This window comes from Xenia sp. Carnegie-2017, unplaced genomic scaffold (genome assembly GCF_021976095.1).
Source record: "Xenia sp. Carnegie-2017 unplaced genomic scaffold, XeniaSp_v1 HiC_scaffold_14, whole genome shotgun sequence".
Taxonomy (NCBI): Eukaryota; Metazoa; Cnidaria; class Anthozoa; order Malacalcyonacea; family Xeniidae; genus Xenia; species Xenia sp. Carnegie-2017.
The window spans coordinates 2,499,747-2,525,164 of NW_025813447.1; the positions used below are offsets into that span (position 1 = coordinate 2,499,747).

At 34.9% G+C, this 25,418-nt stretch overlaps 1 protein-coding gene and 3 long non-coding RNA genes across 4 annotated transcripts; 2 read left to right on the plus strand and 2 right to left on the minus strand.

The window, feature by feature from the left end:
* Positions 1 to 5,746: 5,746 nt before the first annotated feature.
* On the plus strand, positions 5,747 to 7,032 carry LOC124434261. The gene is made up of 2 exons (XR_006944726.1): positions 5,747 to 5,785; positions 6,355 to 7,032. It is a non-coding gene; the product is annotated as an uncharacterized LOC124434261 (long non-coding RNA).
* A 3,892-nt stretch (positions 7,033 to 10,924) lies between these two features.
* LOC124433971 lies at positions 10,925 to 14,403 on the plus strand. The gene is made up of 3 exons (XM_046983841.1): positions 10,925 to 11,881; positions 13,056 to 13,414; positions 13,701 to 14,403. The coding sequence occupies exons 1-3, from the start codon at positions 11,611 to 11,613 to the stop codon at positions 13,770 to 13,772; spliced, it is 702 nt and encodes a 233-aa protein (XP_046839797.1). The 5' UTR covers positions 10,925 to 11,610; the 3' UTR covers positions 13,773 to 14,403.
* A 6,019-nt stretch (positions 14,404 to 20,422) lies between these two features.
* LOC124433975 lies at positions 20,423 to 20,658 on the minus strand. Its single transcript, XR_006944664.1, has 2 exons — positions 20,608 to 20,658; positions 20,423 to 20,504 (listed from the first exon to the last, which is right to left on the minus strand). It is a non-coding gene; the product is annotated as an uncharacterized LOC124433975 (long non-coding RNA).
* A 2,942-nt stretch (positions 20,659 to 23,600) lies between these two features.
* LOC124433972 lies at positions 23,601 to 24,150 on the minus strand. The gene is made up of 3 exons (XR_006944661.1): positions 24,025 to 24,150; positions 23,730 to 23,832; positions 23,601 to 23,636 (listed from the first exon to the last, which is right to left on the minus strand). It is a non-coding gene; the product is annotated as an uncharacterized LOC124433972 (long non-coding RNA).
* Between the last annotated feature and the right edge of the window lie 1,268 nt (positions 24,151 to 25,418).

Below are 25,418 nucleotides of genomic sequence, written 5' to 3' on the forward strand. Positions count from 1 at the left end.
ATTCCCCTGAGTGCCAAACATACACGGCCACTATAAATTTGAATACAAACTGCAAAAGCATAAACATATAAACAACATCACGACAAACAACACACTAGGCCAACTCTTCGCAAAAGGTTATTTTTTACAGCTAAAACTTTACTACAGTGAGTTCGTTGTAACTTACAACTTGTAACGAGGAAAAGCCAACTGAAAATTACACTTTATGCTCAAAAGGCAATACAATAAGAAAACATGACGAGAAAATATTCAAGCATGAATTTTTCTTTCGTCGGAAGGTAAATTTTCAAACGGTGTCAGACAGTGTTTGTCTTTTTTGTCGTTTCAATGGATTTAAAGATCTGTTTTTCCGAAGAAAAAAGAAACTTGAATATCCAGGTTCATAAAAAATGTTGAGTCTATAACTCGCATTTCACTTTTTACAGAGCGATTGTATCTTTCATCGATTTTGATAGTGCTTGAAATACTAAATGGTTGTCATCTCGATATCAGTAATTGAATATCCTTAAAGACTTTGATATGTTTTTAAAGGAAAACCGCAGCGTAAAGCATATCGACTAAGTTCACCTCACCCTGCTTCTCGATTTATCACTTTGATTCACTTTCCGTGAACCTTTTCATTCCAAAAATTTCGTTATTTTTACGCTCTGATCAAGATCCGAACTCTACCATTACCAAGGGACAAATGATTTAAAAAAATTAAAATGAACACGCGAGAGACTAGAGCCTGACGTGTGATGACGAATGATGACGACAAAAATTTTTTTGGCTTCAATTTTTGGCTTCGGTTATCATTCCAGTTATTCAAATGTCGAGTTCACTGTTGCATACTCGCGCGATTCTCCACGTATTCCGCCCATCTTCAGAGGGCGGAACATACAATATAATTCTATATAAGAAGTTTGGAATTCTGGTTGGCTAAGGGACTTGACGCATGCTCAAATCTGCTGTTTTTATAGTCGAACTCCCGCTATTTTAAATTGGCGGAGGTTGTAATTATTCGACCTTTTAATACGAGTACAGCGATTAGTGATTATCAAATTACGTGTCATTGTCGGTATTAATTTTCCATTGTGTTTACTCTCAAATTGCTATTTTGTATTTGTGTATGACACAATGGCTTCAGTCACGACTGCGATTTGCTCAACTGATGTTGATTTAGTAAATAGCTTATTAGCTAAACCGTTCTCTGCTCGATCGTCGGTCGAACAGAATGTTATCGTTCATGAACGGCCTACTCCTGATTTAACTATCCAAAATAAGGGAAGAGCATTTCAGAGATTGGTATGAGGCGAAGGACTGGCTGTGTGGCAGTACAACCTTGCAGAAAGTGTTTTGTTGGCTGTGTCTAATGTTTTCCCCGAAAACATCGCCATCGTGGACTAAGAATGGCTACAACGACATGCGGAGTATTATGTCTGATGCTAAGAAGCATGAAAAATCTAAATCGCATTTGACTGCATTTAAGACATGGAAAACGTATGGAGCTAGTGAACGAATTGATTGTCTTATGTCCCCGCTAGAAGAAATGAGATTCAGCGTCACAATGAGGAGGTAAGACAAAATCGAGAAATTTTAAAACTGTTACTGAGGCCGTGCTGTATTTGTCAAAGCAAGAGTTGCCATTTAGAGGTCACAATGAGTCCGAAGGTAGCTTGAACAAAGGTAATTATAGAGAGTTTCAAATGTTTTGCTAAGTTTGATTCTGTATTTGAGCGTCGACTGCACAGTAGACTAGCAGAATCTGATATAGTTGGTGACAGAAGATTTACTGGAGTCTCCCCAGAAATTCAAAATGGTCTTATCAGCTGTCTTGATTCAACATTGAAGATGAAATCAGAAAGGAAATAAATGATTGCACATTTATGAGTATTCAGGTTGATGAAGCATCTGATGTCTCCACCAAAGAGCAGCTAAGTGTTATTGCTCGGTTTGACAAAGCAAGTGAAATTATGGAGAGGCAATTAGGATTTGTGGATGTAAGTATGAACAGAAATGCTACAGCAATATCACAAGTTGTCAAAGATAAACTTGGTGAGTATTCTAATATAAAGAAAAAAACTGGTTTTACAAACATATGATGGTGCTTCTGTCATTTCTGGCCATATCAATGGTGTTCAAGCATTGGTTCGACAAGAGTATCCTTTTGCTCATTTTGTTCATTGTGCAGCTCATAGATTGAACCTGGTCCTATGCCAGTCAGCCTCATCAATTTCTCCTGTTAAAATCTTTTTTATTAATATAGCTACATTCAGCACATTTACAAGCAATGCCCCAAAAAGAAAAGCTTTCTCACATCTAACAACCTTGAGTTTCCTGCCCCTGGTGAAACAAGATGGTATTATCGCTCTAGATTAATCAATGTATTGCACAAAAACTATGAAAAACTTTTAGATATTTTTGAGGGGGTACTTGAACAACCAGCTGGGTGGGATGATGAGTCATTAAGTAAAATAAGTGGCTTACTGCATTATCTTGATAGCTTTCTCTTTTGTTTTCTAGTGTGTGTTTTTTACAGGATTTTAGAACAGTCCACAATTTTGTATTCCATTCTTCAAAATAGGAAACCCATTTTAACTATGGCATAAGCAAGATTGACAATTTCAAGCAGTTTATTGTGTCACTTCGCACAGATCAAGCTTTCACGAGTTTTACCAAACTGCACTAGAAAAGTAGGCCCACCAGCAACCAGAGCAGATAGTAGATACAATTACAAACAGCTTTATTTTGAGATTATTGATTCCATTAAAGGCATGTTAAGTGAACGATTTCAAGATATTAATCAGTTCGAGTTTTAGACCTTGTAAATCCTAAACTATTTACTACATGGAAGGGCATAGTTCCACAGGAGAGATCAATCTTCTCAAAGATAAGTATAGTCCTCTTTTGACATCCAAACTTTGGAGAGTCAACTTTCCTTCATTTACAACGACAAGGACTTTCACAAAGAGTGCAGTAATGAGGTTCTTAAATACATCTTCAAATTTAATCTCCAGTCGAGTTTAGGTCAAGTGGTAAATTTGTTAAAATTGAATGGTGTGTTGGCAGTGGCAAGTGCTTCAGTAGAGGTCGTTTTCTTGCTTAAAAGGGTAAAAGCTATTTAAGAAATAGAATGGGTCAAGGTCGGCAGCTTTGTGTAGAATATCTATTCACAAAGATATCATTGAAAAGAAAGAGGAATCAGAGGTGTTGCATAACGAGGTGGTTGAAAATTTGTAGAAAACCCAGGAGGCTGGCCTTTCTTTATAAATGATGAGTATAGTATGTGTTTTGATATTTGTTCGTATAATACATGGTACTTCATTGAGAAAATTAAGCATAACTTTAAAGAATAAAGCCATCCCTGTCTACTTGCCCCAATCTAAACAAGTTTAAACTAACAAGTAGAATGCTAAGAAAAATCTCTCTCTATGCACTTTAGAAGTGTCGTATACTATATTATTTTTTGTGCTAATACAAATTTCTTCTGTTTATGCAGGGGCAGTGATGAGTAAATTATGTTTTAGGGGAAAATTGTCTCCTGCGTAACGTTTCTCTGAGCCACCTTTAGTACCTTTTTAACTAGTTGCAGTTTCAACGATTGCCACATTAAGAATGCAGCTAACAAAAATGGGTTTTTATAAATTATTGTACAACAAATAATTCGCCCTCGAAATCGCAGGAAATGCTGTTTCCAAGGCTCTGGATTTCAATTTTCCGGGGGACCATGCCCCCGACCCCCAGGTCATGCCCGGCGCGAGATGGATTGGCGGAGTGACTATTTTCCTAGCTACGCCACTGCACGTCTGGCGAGCGATTAAGTGAAGAACAAACAAGACTGGACCAAAATAACTTTAAATAAAACTTAGTAGTAGAAACACTTCAAGTATCGTGTTAAAACAAAATAGTAATACTAATACTGTGCTACTTACCAGAGTCAAGAAATGTTCCTTTTCATCGCTATTTCAGCATCCGCAAACTCAATGGGCGGCGCTCATGCAGGCTTCAAAGATGGCGTCCAAGTTAGCCTTCCAGTTGTTGTCATTGAGTTCTTAATAACTGGGGGAAACGTCAACAAAATTAGTATAAATTATTAGCGCGCGGCCGCGTGGTCAAAAACATGGCGGATTTTGGTGGTCAAAGTCAGCGGAGAGACGCGGGCTCATGAAATAAAATTTTGTCGCCCACCCTGATTTGACCACCACGATTGCGAGTATAGAAAATATCAAACTACTTATTTTCCTAACATAAACACTTTTAAAACTTTATTTATTAAACTGCCAACTTTTGAGGTTAGAGGATGCTGAAATAGCGACAGAAAAGGAACATTTCTTGACTCCGGTAAGTAGCACAGTATTAGTTTTACTATTTTGTTTTAACACGATACTTGAAGAGTGTTTCTACTACTAAGTTTTATTTAAAGTTATTTTGGTCCAGTCTTGTTTGTTCTTCCAATCGCTCGCCAGACGTGCGAAGCTGTCAATTTTATCGAGTTTTGCATCCATCTTGTATCATGATCAAGCTAAACTCTCCTGATTTGAATTGAGTTTATCTCCCAAAAATGGGGCATAATTTGTTCATGTTTTTTTGAAAGATGATGAAAGTTTACAACAGACTTGTGTTGAAATTGAATGCAGTGCCATGCAAAATTAATGAGAACTATGGTATATGTTGTATAATAAAACAACTATTAAACTGTTTGCCTGCTCAATTTGACTGACTGTATAGTGTAGACAATTATAATGGGATTGGAAAGTTGGATTTATGCAAAGAAAAGTACTTCAGCGTTTCTGTAAATGAAGTATTTATTGTTATAGTAAACAGGTTACTACTTCAAAACCAAGATAAAAGTAGTGTGTTGAACAATGTGCTAAGATTTGTTTCTACCTTGAAATTTTGTTCAACAGTAGCTTATGATTATATCATTAATATGCATGAAAACTTAAACATATTATTGTCTCATCTCACCAAATCCATACTTGGTATGATTCCAAGTGATCCACAAATTCACATGGATGCATTGGTTACAATAAAGTTGAATGTAGAAGAAGCAAAAGAGATGGCAAAGAAATTCATTGTGTCTTATGAAGAATTAGTAGAAATCAATAAAAGAATTCTTTAAACAAATTGTAAACAAATTTAAATTTGTTCATGGTCAAGCAACCTAGCCAAAGAAGCAAAGTCTGTCTTCAACATGTGACCTTCCAATTATGTTTAGTTTCTTTGTACAAAATACTAATTTAGAAACTTGATTTGTAAGTCTTTCATTAATATTTTTACCAAAGATAAAAGGAACTAATTCAAAGGCTTGATGTAAAATACAAAGATTTAACAAGTTGTTTATCATTTAATTCCCAAATGTTAGTTTGTACATATAAATAATTAGTATTGGTAGCTGTAAGTTGTTTAAGCAAAACAGAAGAGTAGTAGTGCACGAAAGGGTTAGCATTTTTGAAAAATTATATCTTGTTCTTGACATATATTACACAATTCCAAAACTGTAATAATGCACAATAATATCTATAGAACTTGATAAATTTCTTCGCCTACACTGTCAAATAACTATTTTGCCTTCATGCAGCAATAGACAGTGTTTTGGTCAGAGAAACCAATGCACTTTAGTTTCCAAGTTTGTAATTTCAATGGAAAATTCATGTTGTTCTGTTCAGTAACAGATCCAAGATTCTGCCAAGCTGTTTACAAAATACAAATTACCAAGCAACAGTATCATGGTGTTTTGAATTTTTCTTTTTGTAGCTTTCTGGTTCAACATACTTTCTATATGAGTTTTCAGTAGATTTATCAGGTAATGACAATATACTTATAATACTTATCCATGGTAAATTTTCAGTTGACTTATGTCGTAGGACTGAAGCAAACATTTTATCGCTTCCTTAGCAGCATTTTAACACAGATTTATCCATTTGAGCAAAAAAATTAGTTGCACCAAACTGTTTACAAACAGTCAAACACACAGAAGCATGAAATAATGTATAAGTTTGACGAGATTGACAGGTCTACTAATGCCGTTTGATTTTCCTTTTAAAAGGTTAAAATGTTATAAAATAACTTAAATGTTACAGCCAAAATATGTGTTTCTCTACCGTCGATTTTCTTTATTTTGATGTGTGTGTACTGTGTTTTCACGCAATGCTGAAGCATTATTTTCACATGATGCTGTCATCGTAATTGTTTTTATTCACTTGTTATCGTTTATATAAACAGTATTGGAAATCAGGAGGGAGTGAATATTGAAAAAAATTTTCAAAGTGGAAGTTTTGACCACCAAAATCTGCCATTACCGCCATGTTTTTGACCACGGGGTCCAGGCCCCTTTTCCCCTCCAGGTCTTATAAAGCTCAATGGTTGTTGTAGAGATCACTGGTGAAGGACTTTGGTCTGCTGAACTCTAACACATCTGAAGCGATATATAGAAAAACTGGTATGTTGCGTACATAAGGGTAGCTTTTCACGAAGTGAGTTAAAGTAATATATATTTGGGCGACTGGTTGTTCTCGACTCCCGAAGTCAAACGGCACCAAAATGAAAGAGAAAGATCGAATTAAACAAGCTGGTTGTCACAATTTGTAGAAGCTATTGACGTGACTCTGAAATGGCTAGAACACAAAGGTCAAATATGAAAGTTGGCGCAAAAAAACAGGAGCAAATATTGAGAGGACTGTATAATTTAACGGGTTGGAAAATTTACACTTGTTACTGCATTGTATGGAATTTCAACAAAACAACACAACATCAACTTTACGTTTTACATCTTCCTACTGTGTGTATATTTAATTGTCTATACGTATATTTAGTATGTACGCAAAGTATGTTTCATTTTGTCTGAAGAAAGTTATAGTTCTTCGAATCTGCTTCTCCCTCTACTTTTAAAATTGTTTGCTAAAAGGCATTTATTAAAAGCATGGATGCCAAGTTTGTATGTTGCCAATTAAACCTTTAAATATGGAATGTTAGGGGAGGAATTCATGAACCTGAATTACTAAACTACTTAAGTTAAATGATACAAAATAAATGAGAGGATTTAAAAGACAAGGATTTTATGTTGGAATTACAGTTAAAATTTTTTTGTCCGAAGAATTCCAACTATGTATGCAGTGACCTTTACTATTTTGAGCATCACGTTCAGACTGGCTTAATGCAACCAGTGTGTGCCCATGCAGAGATCTTTAATATTTGGTACAGTTTGACTCTGTAGATTTATGTATTTTTAACTAACGTTGTTGCACTTATTTCTCTTCAAAACTTTTTGCTCCATTTATCATTCAGAGGTTGGGAACAATGCTCAAATCTTCGTGATAATGGAAATAGCTAGTGCATTTCTGACCAGCGATCAAGATCTGTTTCTAGGTAAGCGTCAATACATAGTGCATTGTTTGAAAGATGTCAAAGACCACCAGGATTCCATGGTGAGTCTAGTCGCAGATGCAAAGCTGCGAGTAGGTTGCTTAAAGAATGTTATAGATGGAAAGCGTCGATTTCCCAAAGGGCATGCAGTTTGACATCATCGTTAGGGAAGGAAAAACGAAGATCGATTTATGTAGCCGGCGATTGAACGGGGCAGAAAAAGCTATTTATGAGCTTGCTGGTAAAATGAAAACCATTAAATGGAGTTCACGAGGCATGCAAAGTTCAGGTTGGATTTTGTCTTGTAATTGTATTCATATTCATTGCAAAAAGGCCTATTTCGAGCAGTGGCGTAGCTAGGAAAAATAGTCACTCCCGCCAATCCATCTCGCGCCGGAGGCGCGACCCCACTAGGGGGGTCCGGGGGCATGCTCCCCGGAAAATTTTGAAATCCAGAGCCTTGGAAACAGCATTTCCTGCGATTTCGAGGGCGAATTATTTGTTGTACAATAATTTATAAAAACCCATTTTTGTTAGCTGCATTCTTAATGTGGCAATCGTTGAAACTGCAACTAGTTAAAAGGTACTAAAGGTGGCTCAGAGAAACGTTACGCAGGAGACAATTTTCCCTAAAACATAATTTACTCATCACTGCCCTGCATAAACAGAAGAAATTTGTATTAGCACAAAAATAATATAGTATACGACACTTCTAAAGTGCATAGAGAGAGATTTTCTTAGCATTCTACTTGTTAGTTTAAACTTGTTTAGATTGGGGCAAGTAGACAGGGATGGCTTTATTCTTTAAAGTTATGCTTAATTTTCTCAATGAAGTACCATGTATTATACGAACAAATATCAAAACACATACTATACTCATCATTTATAAAGAAAGGCCAGCCTCCTGGGTTTTCTACAAATTTTCAACCACCTCGTTATGCAACACCTCTGATTCCTCTTTCTTTTCAATGATATCTTTGTGAATAGATATTCTACACAAAGAGCTAAGCCGACCTTGACCCATTCTATTTCTTAAATAGCTTTTACCCTTTTAAGCAAGAAAACGACCTCTCTACTGAAGCACTTGCCACTGCCAACACACCATTCAATTTTAACAAATTTACCACTTGACCTAAACTCGACTGGAGATTAAATTTGAAGATGTATTTAAGAACCTCATTACTGCACTCTTTGTGAAAGTCCTTGTCGTTGTAAATGAAGGAAAGTTGACTCTCCAAAGTTTGGATGTCAAAAGAGGACTATACTTATCTTTGAGAAGATTGATCTTCTCCTGTGGAACTATGCCCTTCCATGTAGTAAATAGTTTAGGATTTACAAGGTCTAAAACTCGAACTGATTAATATCTTGAAATCGTTCACTTAACATGCCTTTAATGGAATCAATAATCTCAAAATAAAGCTGTTTGTAATTGTATCTACTATCTGCTCTGGTTGCTGGTGGGCCTACTTTTCTAGTGCAGTTTGGTAAAACTCGGTGAAAGCTTGATCTGTGCTTGAAGTGACACAATAAACTGCTTGAAATTGTCAATCTTGCTTATGCCATAGTTAAAATGGGTTTCCTATTTTGAAGAATGGAATACAAAATTGTGGACTGTTCTAAAATCCTGTAAAAACACACACTAGAAAACAAAGAGAAAGCTATCAAGATAATGCAGTAAGCCACTTATTTTACTTAATGACTCATCATCCCACCCAGCTGGTTGTTCAAGTACCCCTCAAAAATATCTAAAAGTTTTTCATAGTTTTGTGCAATACATTGATTAATCTAGATAATACCATCTTGTTTCACCAGGGCAGGAAACTCAAGGTTGTTAGATGTGAGAAAGCTTTTCTTTTGGGGCATTGCTTGTAAATGTGCTGAATGTAGCTATATTAATAAAAAGATTTTAACAGGAGAAATTGATGAGGCTGACTGGCATAGGACCAGGTTCAATCTATGAGCGGCACAATGAACAAAATGAGCAAAAGGATACTCTTGTCGAACCAATGCTTGAACACCATTGATATGGCCAGAAATGACAGAAGCACCATCATATGTTTGTAAAACCAGTTTTTCTTTTATATTAGAATACTCACCAAGTTTATCTTTGACAACTTGTGATATTGCTGTGGCATTTCTGTTCATACTTACATCCACAAATCCTAATTGCCTCTCCATAATTTCACTTGCTTTGTCAAACCGAGCAATAACACTTAGCTGCTCTTTGGTGGAGACATCAGATGCTTCATCAACCTGAATACTCATAAATGTGCAATCATTTATTTCCTTTCTGATTTCATCTTCAATAATTGAATCAAGACAGCTGATAAGACCATTTTGAATTTCTGGGAGACTCCAGTAAATCTTCTGTCACCAACTATATCAGATTCTGCTAGTCTACTGTGCAGTCGACGCTCAAATACAGAATCAAACTTAGCAAAACATTTGAGAAACTCTCTATAATTACCTTTGTTCAAGCTACCTTCGGACTCATTGTGACCTCTAAATGGCAACTCTTGCTTTGACAAATACAGCACGGCCTCAGTAACAGTTTTTAAAATTTCTCGATTTTGTCTTACCTCCTCATTGTGACGCTGAATCTCATTTCTTCTAGCGAGGGACATAAGACAATCAATTCGTTCACTAGCTCCATACGTTTTCCATGTCTTAAATGCAGTCAAATGCGATTTAGATTTTTCATGCTTCTTAGCATCAGACATAATACTCCGCATATCGTTGTAGCCATTCTTAGTCCACGATGGCGATGTTTTGGGGGAAAACATTAGACATGGCCAACAAAACACTTTCTGCAAGGTTGTACTGCCACACAGCCAGTCCTTCGCCTCATACCAATCTCTGAAATGCTCTTCCCTTATTTTGGATAGTTAAATCAGGAGTAGGCCGTTCATGAACGATAACATTCTGTTCGACCGACGATCGAGCAGAGAACGGTTTAGCTAATAAGCTATTTACTAAATCAACATCAGTTGAGCAAATCGCAGTCGCACTTGAAGCCATTGTGTCATACACAAATACAAAATAGCAATTTGAGAGTAAACACAATGGAAAATTAATACCGACAATGACACGTAATTTGATAATCACTAATCGCTGTACTCGTATTAAAAGGTCGAATAATTACAACCTCCGCCAATTTAAAATAGCGGGAGTTCGACTATAAAAACAGCAGATTTGAGCATGCGTCAAGTCCCTTAGCCAACCAGAATTCCAAACTTCTTATATAGAATTATATTGTATGTTCCGCCCTCTGAAGATGGGCGGAATACGTGGAGAATCGCGCGAATATGCAATGTGCGAGAAAAGGCGGTTGCTAGGTTACATAACAAATCTTGAGATTTTGCTGTATTACGATTACGAACCACCTAATAAAAGCGTAAATATGAACGAATAAAACATAATATTACAAATTGTTCGTGAAATAATGTATATCTTATGTCCAAATAGAATATTTATTATTTTTTTGGGAAATTTCTACTCCCGCCGGGCGGGAGTGGCGGGACCGCTAGCTACGCCACTGATTTCGAGTTCGCTTCCATTTTAGTCATTTTGTTCCATTGCATTAAGCACACTTTAAGGCAAATAAATTTATTTTAGAAAAAAAGAAACTCAGTCATTTAAATTTCAAATGCATGTTGGGCGTTCACTGCTTATTTCCTGTTCAAAAGATATTAGGAATCCAGTCATTCGTCATTGGACCTGATACAATTTGGTGGGCTTTCTTGTTGTGACGCTAGTCATACGTACATGGAAATTGTTTGATCTCCAGAGTACAAGTGTACGCCTAAGCCGCATGCAAGTTCGACTGACTTCAATTTGATTACAACCCACGCAAGACGACGATCTCAGTCCCAGTTCAGCACCGGCTGAGGAAAAAGTTTTTATGCCATAATGCATAGTGTTTCATTTAAGTTTTATGGATCAGACAGGAGTTCAACCCCGGTTTAAAAAAGCTCCATGTAATCAGCTTCTATAATATTTTTCACATAACGGAAAGTCCCAAACAGCGAAGGGAGTTTCCCAAAATTATTCATCGTTAGGAAACATGTGACTTGGTCACCTTGTCAACAAATGTAAAATAAAAAGCTAGTTAAATTTCCATTTCTATATAAGGTCAGTTGACTCTTAATAGATTATACATGCCAAACATTAGGTTGTATAGCATAACGGAAAGCGATTTCGTCTTAACGGTAACAGTTTAAACTGATTAACCTAGCACAACTAAGCTAGTCTCAATAAATTTTAATTATGGCCTCCAAACTACGGCAGTCTGAAGTTGGCCATAAAAACAAACCTATGAACGCAATTGCTCATAGAGCTAAAATCATTGAAGTCGGGAGAATGTGTCGCTCTGTAAGTGACCAGTTATCAGAGTCAGACGTCGAAAATTCGGGTTGGTTAACAGCGTTAGTAAATGTTATCGATGTGACCTTTCAATGGCTGGAGCACGAAATTCCAAATGTGAACATTAACTCAACAAAAACAGAGCATATATTGAGAGCACTGTACAATGTAACAGGTGGGTGAAATTTCTTTAACTTTGTACTTTGATCAACTTGAAAATATAAAAAGCAACACAACTTACAATGTTTAAAACTTTGAGCTCAGTATACATTGCAGAAAGTACACAAATCATTGACGAAATAGCCCGATTCTTCACTCAGGTGCGCAAATATTTTGTGTTAAGTCACTGGAAAAAATTCATAAAATCAGTTATGTCAAGAAAATTTGTATAGAGAGAAAATTTTGTAGTCTTCGAAATGACGTACTTCAGATATTATTTACCAACCATGCAAATTTAGCATTGCTATACTAATAAAAAATAAATAGTGCAACAAGCTAAAATATTTCGATCAATCAACGATTTCTATTTATATTGTAGGTCTTGAGCCAATCAGATTGCGTAGAACCTTAATTGCTATTTGATATTCCCAAAACAATTTTCTTCAATTTTTTGACACAGATTCGTTGTATTTCAACAGAGATATCGGCTTTTATACTTAGCCTTTAGATGTAGCAAGAAGTAATATTGCTTTTAAACTTGCAGTTTCGCCCTAATAACAATGATTTTTTCAATGATTTTCTGAAATGACAATAAGCAATTCTTCGCTGAATGAACCACTAAATTACTAGTAAAAGTCGAAAGCAAGTGTTAAATAGTTGTTGGAAAAAAGTAATATTGATTTACTTTAATATTTTTCCGCAATTTTATGTTCGAGTACACCAACAAGAAGATGCATTGACAAAATAATTGTATGATTTCTATGCTGTTAATAGACTTATGCAAATATGCAAAAATTGAAACTTCTAATGTTAAGTAAGGTTGTGCAAATGTTTTGTAAGGCTACAGATTTGGGCATAACAATACTTTAACACAGGCGTACAGAAAGTGAAGCTTAAAGTTGATATCTCTTCCAAAGAGTAAGTAGTTAAAATCTGTGTAAAAAAATTTATAATTTTCTTTAATCATCATTTAAAAATGTTTAACTCTTCGTATATTTAACGATAATTTTAGGTTTAGCGCAATCTCATTAAATCAAAAGCAAAAATGTAAATAATTGCTGATTGCAGAAATTTTTCGTAGTTATTTAATAGTGCATCAAGAAAAGCATATTTACTGAATGCTTATGGTCAATATAAAACGTTTACTATGTTACAAAAATAACGTAAATTATATTTCATTTATTATGCAGAATTGGGGAATAATGCGCAAATCTTCCCAATATTAAAAATGACTTTTGCATTTCTAAACAACGAAAAAGATCCGTTCAAAGAGGAACGTCAAAGAATACTGAACTGTTTGGAAAAAGTCGAAAAACGCCAGGCTACTTTAGAATCGTTAATTAATGAAGCATGCAGGCTGCTTAAAGAAATGTTAAACAGTGAAGAAGTCGATTACGCAAAGCAACGGGAATTTGACAACGTCGTCAGGAAAGCAAATGTGGAGATTGATTTCTGCAGCCGGAGATTGAACGGAGCAGAAAAGCTATTAACAAGCTCGCTGAGAAATGGAACATCATTAAATGGGTGTCACGTGGTATGCGTGCTTCAGGTTGGATTTATGTCCTTTCAATGGCATCCAGGGCCTATTTCTTCGTTTCCTATGTTGCCCTGTTGTTCAATCACCTTTGAAATTTCAATTTTGCGTAGTGTCGATGTTTCATGAATCGTTTTCAAGTCATTAAATTTTACTTATTAGCTGTGCTATTCGGCAGCTGTCGTAATTTGCAAATACAACCAAACATTATTCGCGAGTAGCCCTAGTGAACGCCTGATAGGCTTCCTATTCATTTCTAAAATCGAATTAGAATTTTTTAACTGCCAATTTTCCAATCTAGGCTATTGCATCACTTTCTATGTCCTCTACAAGCAATATGAAGAATCAGGTAAGTCATCATGGGACCTGTTAAAGTTTGGTGGGCTTTCCCTGTTTGCAGGCAGCCTATGGACTGTCCTTATTCCAGGCAAAGCAGGCGTTATCAAAAAATCTTTATCTAAACTTAAAGACGATCACCTTTCGCTGAAAGAGAATCTGGAAGATTTACGCACAAATTTGTCAAGCATTACTGGTTTCAGAGATGGACTATTCGATTTAGAATGAGGTTCTACTCAGGCCGTACTCTATGTAGCTGATATCTTAGGGAGTTCTAATGAAGTTTTAATGGAGATGGTGTAAATAAAGTGTAAATGATTAGAGAGAGAGCAATCTTTAGTGTACAATAATATGGGAGAAATGTAACAACTTTCTCGTTCGAATTTCGAAGCAATTAAACCTAAATTAATAAATTAGTTTTACTGTAGTCATCAAACATTATTGCCATTTTATAAAAGTTTCTGGCATAATTTACATTCCTTTGCACAATCATATCAAGCAACACATACCAAGCACGACTAAAACTGTGTCTATATAACGAATTGTTGTTGATAATATAATTAAAATTATATGCAACATTAGGTTCTTTGAATTACAGTTAAGATAAGAGCTGGTATTTTTGTTGATGTATAAAAATTGAAGCGAATAACATTACCACTACTATGTCAGTTTGACTTTTATTAATTATGGCTGTCAGGGAAATGTCAGTATGGCTGTCTGAAGCTAGCTATGAAAACGAGCCTATGAATGCATTTGTTTATAGAGCTAAAATCATTGAAGTCGAGATTGTGTCGTTCTATAGGCGACCAGTTATCAGAGTCAAAAGTCGAACACTACCAAAATGAAAATTTGGGTTTGTTAGTACAGTACCTAAAAGCGCTTGTTGAGACTCTAAATTTGCTGGAGCGTGAAAGTCAAAGTGAGAAATTAGAACCAAGAGAAACGGAGCTAATATTGAGAGGACTCTATAATTTAACAGGTAGGTTCGTATTACATTTCCCAGGCCGTGGGAATCGCATACAGTGTTACAGCACCCATATACATAAAATTTACAGAATCCGTACAAAACTTCCAAGCAATACAGTTCTCGATATAAAACTGGATCAAGCACCTCTATGTTCGTATTAAACAAATTTTAAAACCAGTGATACGTGACGAATAAACACGAAACACAACGAAATGTAAAAAAAACTGTGATAACTGTTTTATTAACTGTTATCTGTGATAACTGTGATATCCCAACATATATATATATCAACATATGTCCCAACATATAATAAGAGTGATAAGACTTTTAACGGCAAAGCATTAAACATAAAAATTTTAAAGGCTTTATTAAAAGTCTTAATATTGGGCTAATATATTTTCAATCTTTCTCAACGAATGCCTAATAAATATCATACAAACGAACCAACCATGAAGTAATCTTTTTATACTAGTACTGAATTTTAGATTATAGTGAAAGTTGTTGCTGAAGACATTCAGGCTCTTCAAAATAGATATGTGATTTGCATCAAAAAATTCAACTGATTTGTTCATGATGACACAATAATTTTTCTTTTGTTTTTTTCCGAACAAGATGAAAGGCAACCTTTCTCACGAGGGAACTAGATTCATATTCTGTGATGTCTTTTTCTCTCGAACGGAAGGAAATAAATTCGCTCAGATATTAACTATCTTGACGAAATGTTACTTTTGACGGAAATATTCTTGATGCTCTGGGATTCATGTTTGCCCACGATAAAAATTGTTGAAGAAGTACATCACGATACTGTTTTTAATAATATTGCAGAATTTTCTGACGTATAGTGTATTGATAATATGCAAATTTCACTGATGAAAAATGCCGTATGTTCAATGAGAATGCAAATACCGTTAATATGCGTGCTCTATCGCAACTATTAGGGAGTTTTAGCAAGAGTACGACTACGAGATCGAGTACGAAATTTGACCGTGTAAGGGAATGGCACGAGGAAGTTTGTTATCGTTGTCGCTTCGTAAAAATTTTGCTTTAGTTGTAACCAACAGAACGAGCCTTTTTATTGTGTAAAACACCGACGTTTGCGAAGCAGCTACGGCTATATTTGTCAATAATGATATCAAAGAATCGATAATACTGATTTTGCGAGAGTATAGGACTCTTTACAGTAAAAAATCTTCACTATTTTAGTTTTATGTACGATATATTTGTACTATTTTATTGTTTGTTTACCTTTCACTTTGCGTACGAAATACATGAAAGTTTTGCAGGTCATATTTTCCTTTTTAATGTACATCTGCGCTAAAAAGGTTCTGAATTAAAGCTTGATGCTCGAAAATAGTACTGTAAACTAATTTCTTACAGAATGAAGAAATATACCTACTCTTTGCTTAAAAGACATCGTAGTTGCGACTACGAATTTTTACAAAACATCGTACTCAGATTGATGACGGCTACGTGTTTTGTTGTCGCAACAATGTTTTCGCAAAATGACGTAAATCGTACTCGTAGTCGTACTCGTAGGCTTTGCTAAAGCTCCTAATATTTTGCTGCGTTTTCTTAATGTTCCGATTTCGGTAAGATTCATGCTTTGAATTCCAAAGACCTTTCTCGGCTTCTTAAAGATTCCAACAGTAGAGAACGTTGACTTAACCTTGACTCGTCCTCCACCGAGCTGATGCCACCATTGACATGTTTTTATTTATGGAAAGCCATAGTGGACAAAAGTAGTCGAAATTTTTTCCATCGAGATTATTTTTACTGTTGAGAATACAGGTTATATAGTCCAGCTAGATAACTTTTTATAGTCGAAATTTTTGGAGTCGATAATATTTTGGGCAGTCGAGAATTTTTTGGCAGTCGATAATATTTTGGGCAGTCGAAATTTTTGGCAGTCGAGAATTTTTGGCAATCGAGAATTTTTGACAGTCGAGAATTTTTGGAGTCGAGAATATTTTGGCAGTCGATAATTTTTGAAGTCGAGAATTTTTGGCAGTCGACAATTTTCTTGGAGTCGAGATTTTTACAGACGAGAATTTTTGTGGAGTCGAGATGTTTTACAGTCGAGAATTTTTGGAGTCGAAATTTGTTTACAGTCGAGAATTTTATGGCAGTCGAAATTTTTTCGCACCAATTTTTCCGTTTATAGGCTCATTAAAAACAATATGGCCACTGAATCTTTATCAGGTGCAAGAGAGATACTTTCGCAAATATTTAACCGTATCGAAAAATTTTCGGATGCCTTGGCAAGTACCGGGGCATCTTCCAATAACTATGCTAGTGTTGAAGTCCACGACTCGGTTAAGAATGAAGTAAGAAAGACGTTTGGACAACATTCATTATCATCAGGTATGGAAGTAAATCAACCAAGTAATACAACGCAGTCGCACTGCACAAATCATGCATCCGTCACAGCTTCTTCACATCTGGCAACTCCTACAATACCAGAAGATATTTCGGTGACCAACAGTCAACTATGAGATCAAATCGTTGGAGAAAATGTTCTAAGTCGAAAAGTTAGTACTGGGCCATTCTCGCGTGATATTATCTTACTATCATGTCCAGATGACAAGAATGTACCTCGTCAAGGAGGAAAAGTTTTCTGCAGGAAAATGATCACATCATCTGTGCGTTTGAATTTCACAAAGAGTGGACTGACATTGACGTAGAACTTGAAATACGCCAAGCTTTTCAAGGAACCCTGCCTGATGACGTGGAAATTGAGATTGTGCATTCTGTCCATACAGCACTTCTCAAACCTACATTAGCTCAAGGTCAATACTTAAATGGTTCTGTAATCAACAGAATCTTTAGTAACAACAAACCAGTTTATATTAGGCCCTGTAGACAAATCCTAAATCAGTCTACAAATAAAGAGAAACGTAAAAGGTATAGTCTTCCAGAAAATGTGTTTGACGATGTTGAGGACGATGAATTATGGAGGTTATCAAATGATTCAAGTCTTAATGAAATCTTAATTAACAATTTTTATGGTGGGATTTGAGAAAATATTCTTTTTTTTATTGTTTTGGAGTAAAATCTCTTGAAATCTATAGCAGTATATATACATGTTCTGGGATGAAAAAGTTTAAAATATATAATATAAAGCTTTTATACATTGAAAGAACAAAATTGTTTAATGTTTATACTTCAGTATTTGTCATAAACACTTATTCATATATTGTAATTTATCAAGCAAATCAAGCTCAATATGCGTTTTTTTAACGCATTTATTATCCAGCGTACGTACGCAATCAAATGCGTTTTTTTAACGCATTTATTATCCAGCGTACGTACGTTGGACGGCTATTACCCATGTATATATAACATCCATTTTCACCATATACTGCATTGTATAACTACCAAAAAGTTACATATGACAGTTCAACAAGTATTTATTCAACAAAATTTTTTTTTAACGCATTTATTATCCAGCGTACGTACGTTGGACGGCTATTACCCATGTATATATAACATCCATTTTCACCATATACTGCATTGTATAACTACCAAAAAGTTACATATGACAGTTCAACAAGTATTTATTCAACAAAATTTTTTAACGCATTTATTATCCAGCGTACGTACGTTGGACGGCTATTACCCATGTATATATAACATCCATTTTCACCATATACTGCATTGTATAACTACCAAAAAGTTACATATGACAGTTCAACAAGTATTTATTCAACAAAATTTTTTTTTAACGCATTTATTATCCAGCGTACGTACGTTGGGCGGCTATTACCCACGTATATATAACATCCATTTTCACCATATACTACATTGTATAACTAACAAAAAGTTACATACGACAGTTCAACAAGTATTTATTTAACAAAATTTTTTTTTTAACGCATTTATTATCCAGCGTACGTACGTTGGACGGCTATTACCCATGTATATATAACATCCATTTTCACCATATACTGCATTGTATAACTACCAAAAAGTTACATATGACAGTTCAACAAGTATTTATTCAACAAAATTTTTTAACGCATTTATTATCCAGCGTACGTACGTTGGACGGCTATTACCCATGTATATATAACATCCATTTTCACCATATACTGCATTGTATAACTACCAAAAAGTTACATATGACAGTTCAACAAGTATTTATTCAACAAAAAGTTTTTTTCAACGCATTTATTATCCAGCGTACGTACGTTGGGCGGCTATTACCATGTATATATAACATCCATTTTCACCATATACTGCATTGTATAACTACCAAAAAGTTACATATGACAGTTCAACAAGTATTTATTCAACAAAATTTTTTTAACGCATTTATTATCCAGCGTACGTACGTTGGACGGCTATTACCCATGTATATATAACATCCATTTTCACCATATACTGCATTGTATAACTACCAAAAAGTTACATATGACAGTTCAACAAGTATTTATTCAACAAAAAGTTTTTTTCAACGCATTTATTATCCAGCGTACGTACGTTGGACGGCTATTACCCATGTATATAACATCCATTTTCACCATATACTGCATTGTATAACTACCAAAAGTTACATATGACAGTTCAACAAGTATTTATTCAACAAAATTTTTTAACGCATTTATTATCCAGCGTACGTACGTTGGACGGCTATTACCCATGTATATATAACATCCATTTTCACCATATACTGCATTGTATAACTACCAAAAAGTTACATATGACAGTTCAACAAGTATTTATTCAACAAAATTTTTTAACGCATTTATTATCCAGCGTACGTACGTTGGGCGGCTATTACCCACGTATATATAACATCCATTTTCACCATATACTACATTGTATAACTAACAAAAGTTACATACGACAGTTCAACAAGTATTTATTTAACAAAATTTTTTTAACGCATTTATTATCTAGCGTACGTACGTTGGGCTATTACATGTCTATATAACATCCATTTTCACCATATACTGCATTGTATAACTACCAAAAAGTTACATACGACAGTTCAACAAGTATTTATTCAACAAAAAGTTTTTTTCAACGCATTTATTATCCAGCGTATGTACGTTGGGCGGCTATTACACATGACTTCGTAACAACTTTTCAAGTGCCCTTTACGTAAATTGATTTTCTAATTAAAGGATTTTCAAGAGCTTAAAGTGCCTGCACAATCCCCGTTATACATCATCGCTGGTGCTTTCATAGTCGTCTTCACTTGTTTGACCGTCTTCAGAATCCACTTGTTCATATACAACCACTTTTTCTTCGTCATCCAGAGCCGACACCAGATCACTTTGAAGCATGTCAACATTCCCATGAAATAAATACTGTGGTTTGTCTTTGTTGATGTACAAAGAAAACCTTTTTTCTAGATCTATCAACATGCTTCCAATTTGAAAGATCTTCCTGTGTAAAAATATCGCTTCACCGTATTCAACATCAAGTACGTTTTCATGGTTAATAAAACTATTCAAAAAGTCAGTAATTTTGCTGTGCTGTTGAAAGTAGTGACTCCACGTATTTTCCATTTCTGACTTCAACAGGATTTGCTCTTCCTTGGATCGGTCAAGCAAATAGCATAAATCTATAGCCTTCCGTTTAACAGTAAATGGAACTGAACAATCTTCATCAGTAGGTGCAGCTAGATATTCACACCAAAATCATTGTCAGGATCTTTGACAGCATCAAATGTTAATGCGGTATGTGAATGATTAGAATGTGATTCTTTTGCCTCGTTATAAGCTGCGATATCTTTATTGACATCCTTTGTTACTCGAGTAATTTGCTTCGAAAGTCTGGATGCCAACGCTTGACCATCTGAAAAACAGAACAAACATACAGAGAACATTACAAAGAACATGTAAAGTAATTTACAAACATTGCAAGTGGTATGGAACATTTATGAGATAGGTAGAGTTACCACAGTATTTAGACTTAAGATTTAGGAGAAACCATCTTTCAACAACATTTTCCTCATTCGAGACAAAACACGTTTTTTCCTAGACGCAACCTCGCATTTTGCATTTTCGTACTCTGAGTCAGTATTTTGCCAGCGTGCAGAAATGAGTTTTCCCTTTCCATGATCTTCAACTGCTCGTCAATTCTAAACAGTAAATACCAAATCATTACAAATATAAGGCACGGTCAGATAAGCACCTGCAATTGCATATACATCTCTACTTGTACGTACGTATAAAAACAAGAAATAATTTTTTATTCGATATTCCAACTTATTATTCACAATGTTACGACGTACATTAATAGCTTCAAAATTTTCCCAGTTCATTTTCTAAATGCACACTGTTTAAGACTTTAATATCTCTAGGAACAAGTTCAACTTTTCAAACATACTTTTCATCTGATTAAATCGAACAGTCAGTTCACTTGGATCAGTGCAACCATTCCATCGATGGTAAAGATCAGCGTACAAGTCCAGGTATATAACGTACTTGCATTTCCAATCTTCTTCTTCTGTAAGTTGTTGAAGATTTACGTATATTTGTTAAAAAAAGTTTTCTGTGGGCAAAACATTCCACATAATGAGCATCAATAATTATGTGTCAAATCTGTTCCATAGCTACAAGCCATTGTTTCTCAATTACTAACCAGTCTCAACTTCACGACCAAAAAAAGTCGATTCGTCCTTCATCCACTCACGAATATTATCTATTGAAATCCTGTGAGCTTTAGATAATGAAAAAAAGAAAATTTACTGCTTTCATGTGAGTCGTAAATAGTTCATATCCAAAATCGGAGTCAAATATAACCACACAGCAAATACAAACATATACTCACACGGAAAGCACCTGCATAACTTTTCAATATCTGATTTTGCAGTTTCTTCCACGTCAACAGCTCGCTTCATCCTTGCCATCAGCAAATTGCCTCAAAACAAAATTTAATTCATACCTGCTATTACATAATATGATGACATGTTAGCTATGTATATGTTCAAACAAAGAAACAAAAACTAGTTATACCTAAATTAATCTTCGTTTCTTTCCATAATGTAAAGAGCATCACTGAGTACATCAACTCTGTGACTTGGACGCATTTCTTTAGTCATTCTGCTAAATTTGCGAATGTAAGCCCACAATCTCCTACATCTCACCGTCAGTTAGGCCAAATCCTTCTTTACGACGGGGACTAAATTTAACCTTTTACAAGAAAGATTTAGCAAAACATTTTTACATCATATCACCATCATGACCAAAAACCAAAACAACACAACTAACTTGGCATCCAACACATAGTAGTGAAAAATTGGAATTGAAAATTGAAAATGTCAATAATTGGATCCTCCAAATTCTTTTGTAAAAACAAAATAAAAAACATGTGAAAGACTACCTTTCAAAGAAAAAGTGTTGAGGGAAAGTTATTGACTAAGGAAACAGTTAACAAAGCAACTATTGTCAATTGAATATTACCTGTATGTGTTTCACCAACATGCATGCAACATCATACAATATGTTTATTTTGAGCAGGTTTATCAGCATTATCTTTCTCTAATTTTGGAGAACATAAACTGCATAGCTCAATCTATAAAATATGTAGAATATTTTTAAATAATGCAACCACATGTATGCAAAAGCTTCAGCACTTGCACAAAGCAAATGAAAGTAGCAAACCAACTGAAAAATAAATTTACACCATCAAATGCAAGCATCTTAACCACACCTCATTCAAACCAAGAACATTTAGGTAAAATAGAGAAAAAAATGTGTAATAGACTCTCCATGTTTCAAATTTAAGAATTTTTTAGAAACTTATGTCGACAGCCTCGCCCAAGATTGCTGTTTCATCAAGAGCTCTGTAGCGATTCATTGATCGAACAGCATTCCCAGCAAGAAAACCATGACACTCCTATAAGTATCAGTATGTAACAAACAAAAAGTATACAAGAGCTTTATTTCCTAAAGCCCACGGCAATTTATTGAAAATAAAACTATGTGGTAGAGAATGTAAAAAATCAAATATATTCAAAGCACTGTAACTTCCATGCCTGAATTTTCATTAGAATAACAAAGTATATTAAAGCTACATTGACCTTGTTTGATGTAGGTGTGGTATAATTGGCAACAAATTGATCAACATGTGTCTGATCATAGAACATCAGCTGTTCAAATAGAGGTTTTCCAATACTCTGCCCAGCTTTTTCCTTGATCCAATAAAAGAGCATCAAGAGACTCAAAGATCACACCATCAGTCTTCAATAAAATGGTGAAGGATAAAATCATGCAATGTATTTGAGTTCAATGATGCAAATGATGCAGTCAAAAAGGTGTTTAAGATAGCATTGCTAATGTTCTTTTTACTAAATTGTCATTGTTAAACGAGTAATATGAATATACTCACTTTGGACAAGCAGGACAGATATTTCCTTCATCAAGCTCAGGAATAACACAGCTCAACATGTTTAGTTCATGTCTGTAAATTCTGAAAAAAACAATGACACAAAACAATTATGCACTCTTAAACAAATGACATAAACAAAATACAGTGCAATACAGTAATACTTGAGGAAAAATCCTTTCTCATCATAAACTTTAGCATTTTGATTTCCTCCAATTAAATACATCTCTTAAGATGAGATTCTTAGGCTATAAAATTGACTGCAACTTTCCCAGCAATTCATACGTGTAGCAGTGCAATAAATCAGTGACCTACATGCAATTACCTGTATTCTTCAAAAGCATCTATAATGACAGGATACATTTTTGGTGTTGCATAAGAAGAAAATATGTGGTTGTGATTAAACTCTTCAAATGACTGACAAATGCTTTTTATTGATGCCTGGCATTCCATCTGCACAGAATGAACCAATTCAAAAAACTCAATTGCAAATGCAATTCTTGGTTTTGTAGGTGTTCCACCCCAAAGGCCAAATTGCAGAAGTTGAACAAACTCGGGAGCATGAGCAAAACTGTACCTCAACAGTACAAAAGGTGCCTAAAAATTGAAAAAGATCCAAAATTATAATTGTGTTGAACCATCCCAGCTAAAATGAAGAAACTTTTACAGCACATTTTACATATAACATACCTTTAACATCAACAACAGAAACACTTCTTTTGTGACAAGCTGTTTGGCATGAACAATCATACACCAGCATGTTCATGAGTTTATATGGCCAAAACATGCCATCCTACAAAGCAATGAATAACCTCGTAGAAATTCATTGTAATCAATCCCCTTTCTTGCAATCATAAAAAATATTAGATTAGTGCTTTGTAGCATGTTTCACAATGTAAACTCTCATTTTATTTTTGCATTTTTTATTGCAAGTGTTGAGTGAGTTAACTGTAAAGACTTTTATAATATCTACCATAAAGGTTACCTTAAATATTTCAACATGATGACAAATATTTACGGTTGTGTGCATCTTTAACATACAGTTCTCACAATACTTTGCCATTGGACCACAATCGCTGCACCTAAACTTTGCTTCATTATCACAATGAATACACTCGATTGCTCCAATTTTGCCAGCAAACTGAAATGTATTCTTTATAACTGAATGTCATAAAATTTTCCCATGCTTTTTTTCTTTCAACCTTTCTGGTAATAAGAAGCTGATTCTTCACAATCATGGCGAACATCACTTTCAAGATCACTGTTATCTTGTTCCATTCCCAGTTCATGGCCTTCCAATGCACCACAATTATCAGGACTGTTAATAGAACAGCTTCCTCTATGATCCTCAGTAACCAATTCTGACAAATCCACCTCCTCTCTCTCATGGCCATCCATCCTCATGATATGTGACAGCTACAGTTGCTTTAAACCTTTTATTTGTCCTACAAAATTATCATAAAAATTTATAAAATGATAATAAATGTTGAAAAGTCTAACAGCTATAAGGCCGTTATTTGGTGTACCTTGGCATCTTTTAACATTACCAGTAAGAAAATCACAAATCAGAAAATATTATCGATATTACCAATGACACAATAACATAAGTTAATCGACCAAAGTACAACGTCGTATCTTCTCACGACTACCAGCCGACGTTTTGTACCCGTACTTTACCGGCTATTAGCCACGTCTCACAACGAGGAATGGGAAAAGTCAGTGAACTCCATATATATATATATGTTTGTAATCTATTGTTTTATAGTAATTGAACACAGATCAAATAGTTACATAGCACAACCAAACTTGTGAGTTGTGAGCTGGCTTTGCCACACCATTATTACATATATACATTAGATGGGCAGTGCTTAGACTTTTCTTCAAGTCTAAATTGGAGAAATAAGACAGCTCCATCCTCCACTAGTCTTGGGGTTCACCTTCGGCAAGTGATAGCACCCTCCAGCATACCTCCTGGGTCAGGTTATTATTATAATTTAAAAGCAAATCAATGTTATCGATTGCCACTATAGCAAAATTCACATAAATTTAACTACGTTTTCAATGAAAATATAGTTGATCTGTTTGTTTTGTATTTATAGTCTATCGTGAAAAATGCATTATATATTGCATCCTTTTGTTAAAAATAAACGTATGGATTTCATTTCAACGATATATATTTATATTTATATATGATCCTCACCTTGCTTCTCGATTTATCACTTTGATTCACTTTCCGTGAACCTTTTCATTCCAAAAAGTTCGTTATTTTTACGCTCTGATCAAGATCCGAACTCTAACATTACCAAGGGAAAATTGATTTTCGTCTCACAAGACGAATGGGGTGATGATCGGGGACGCGCCTATTAAATTCCTGGTCAG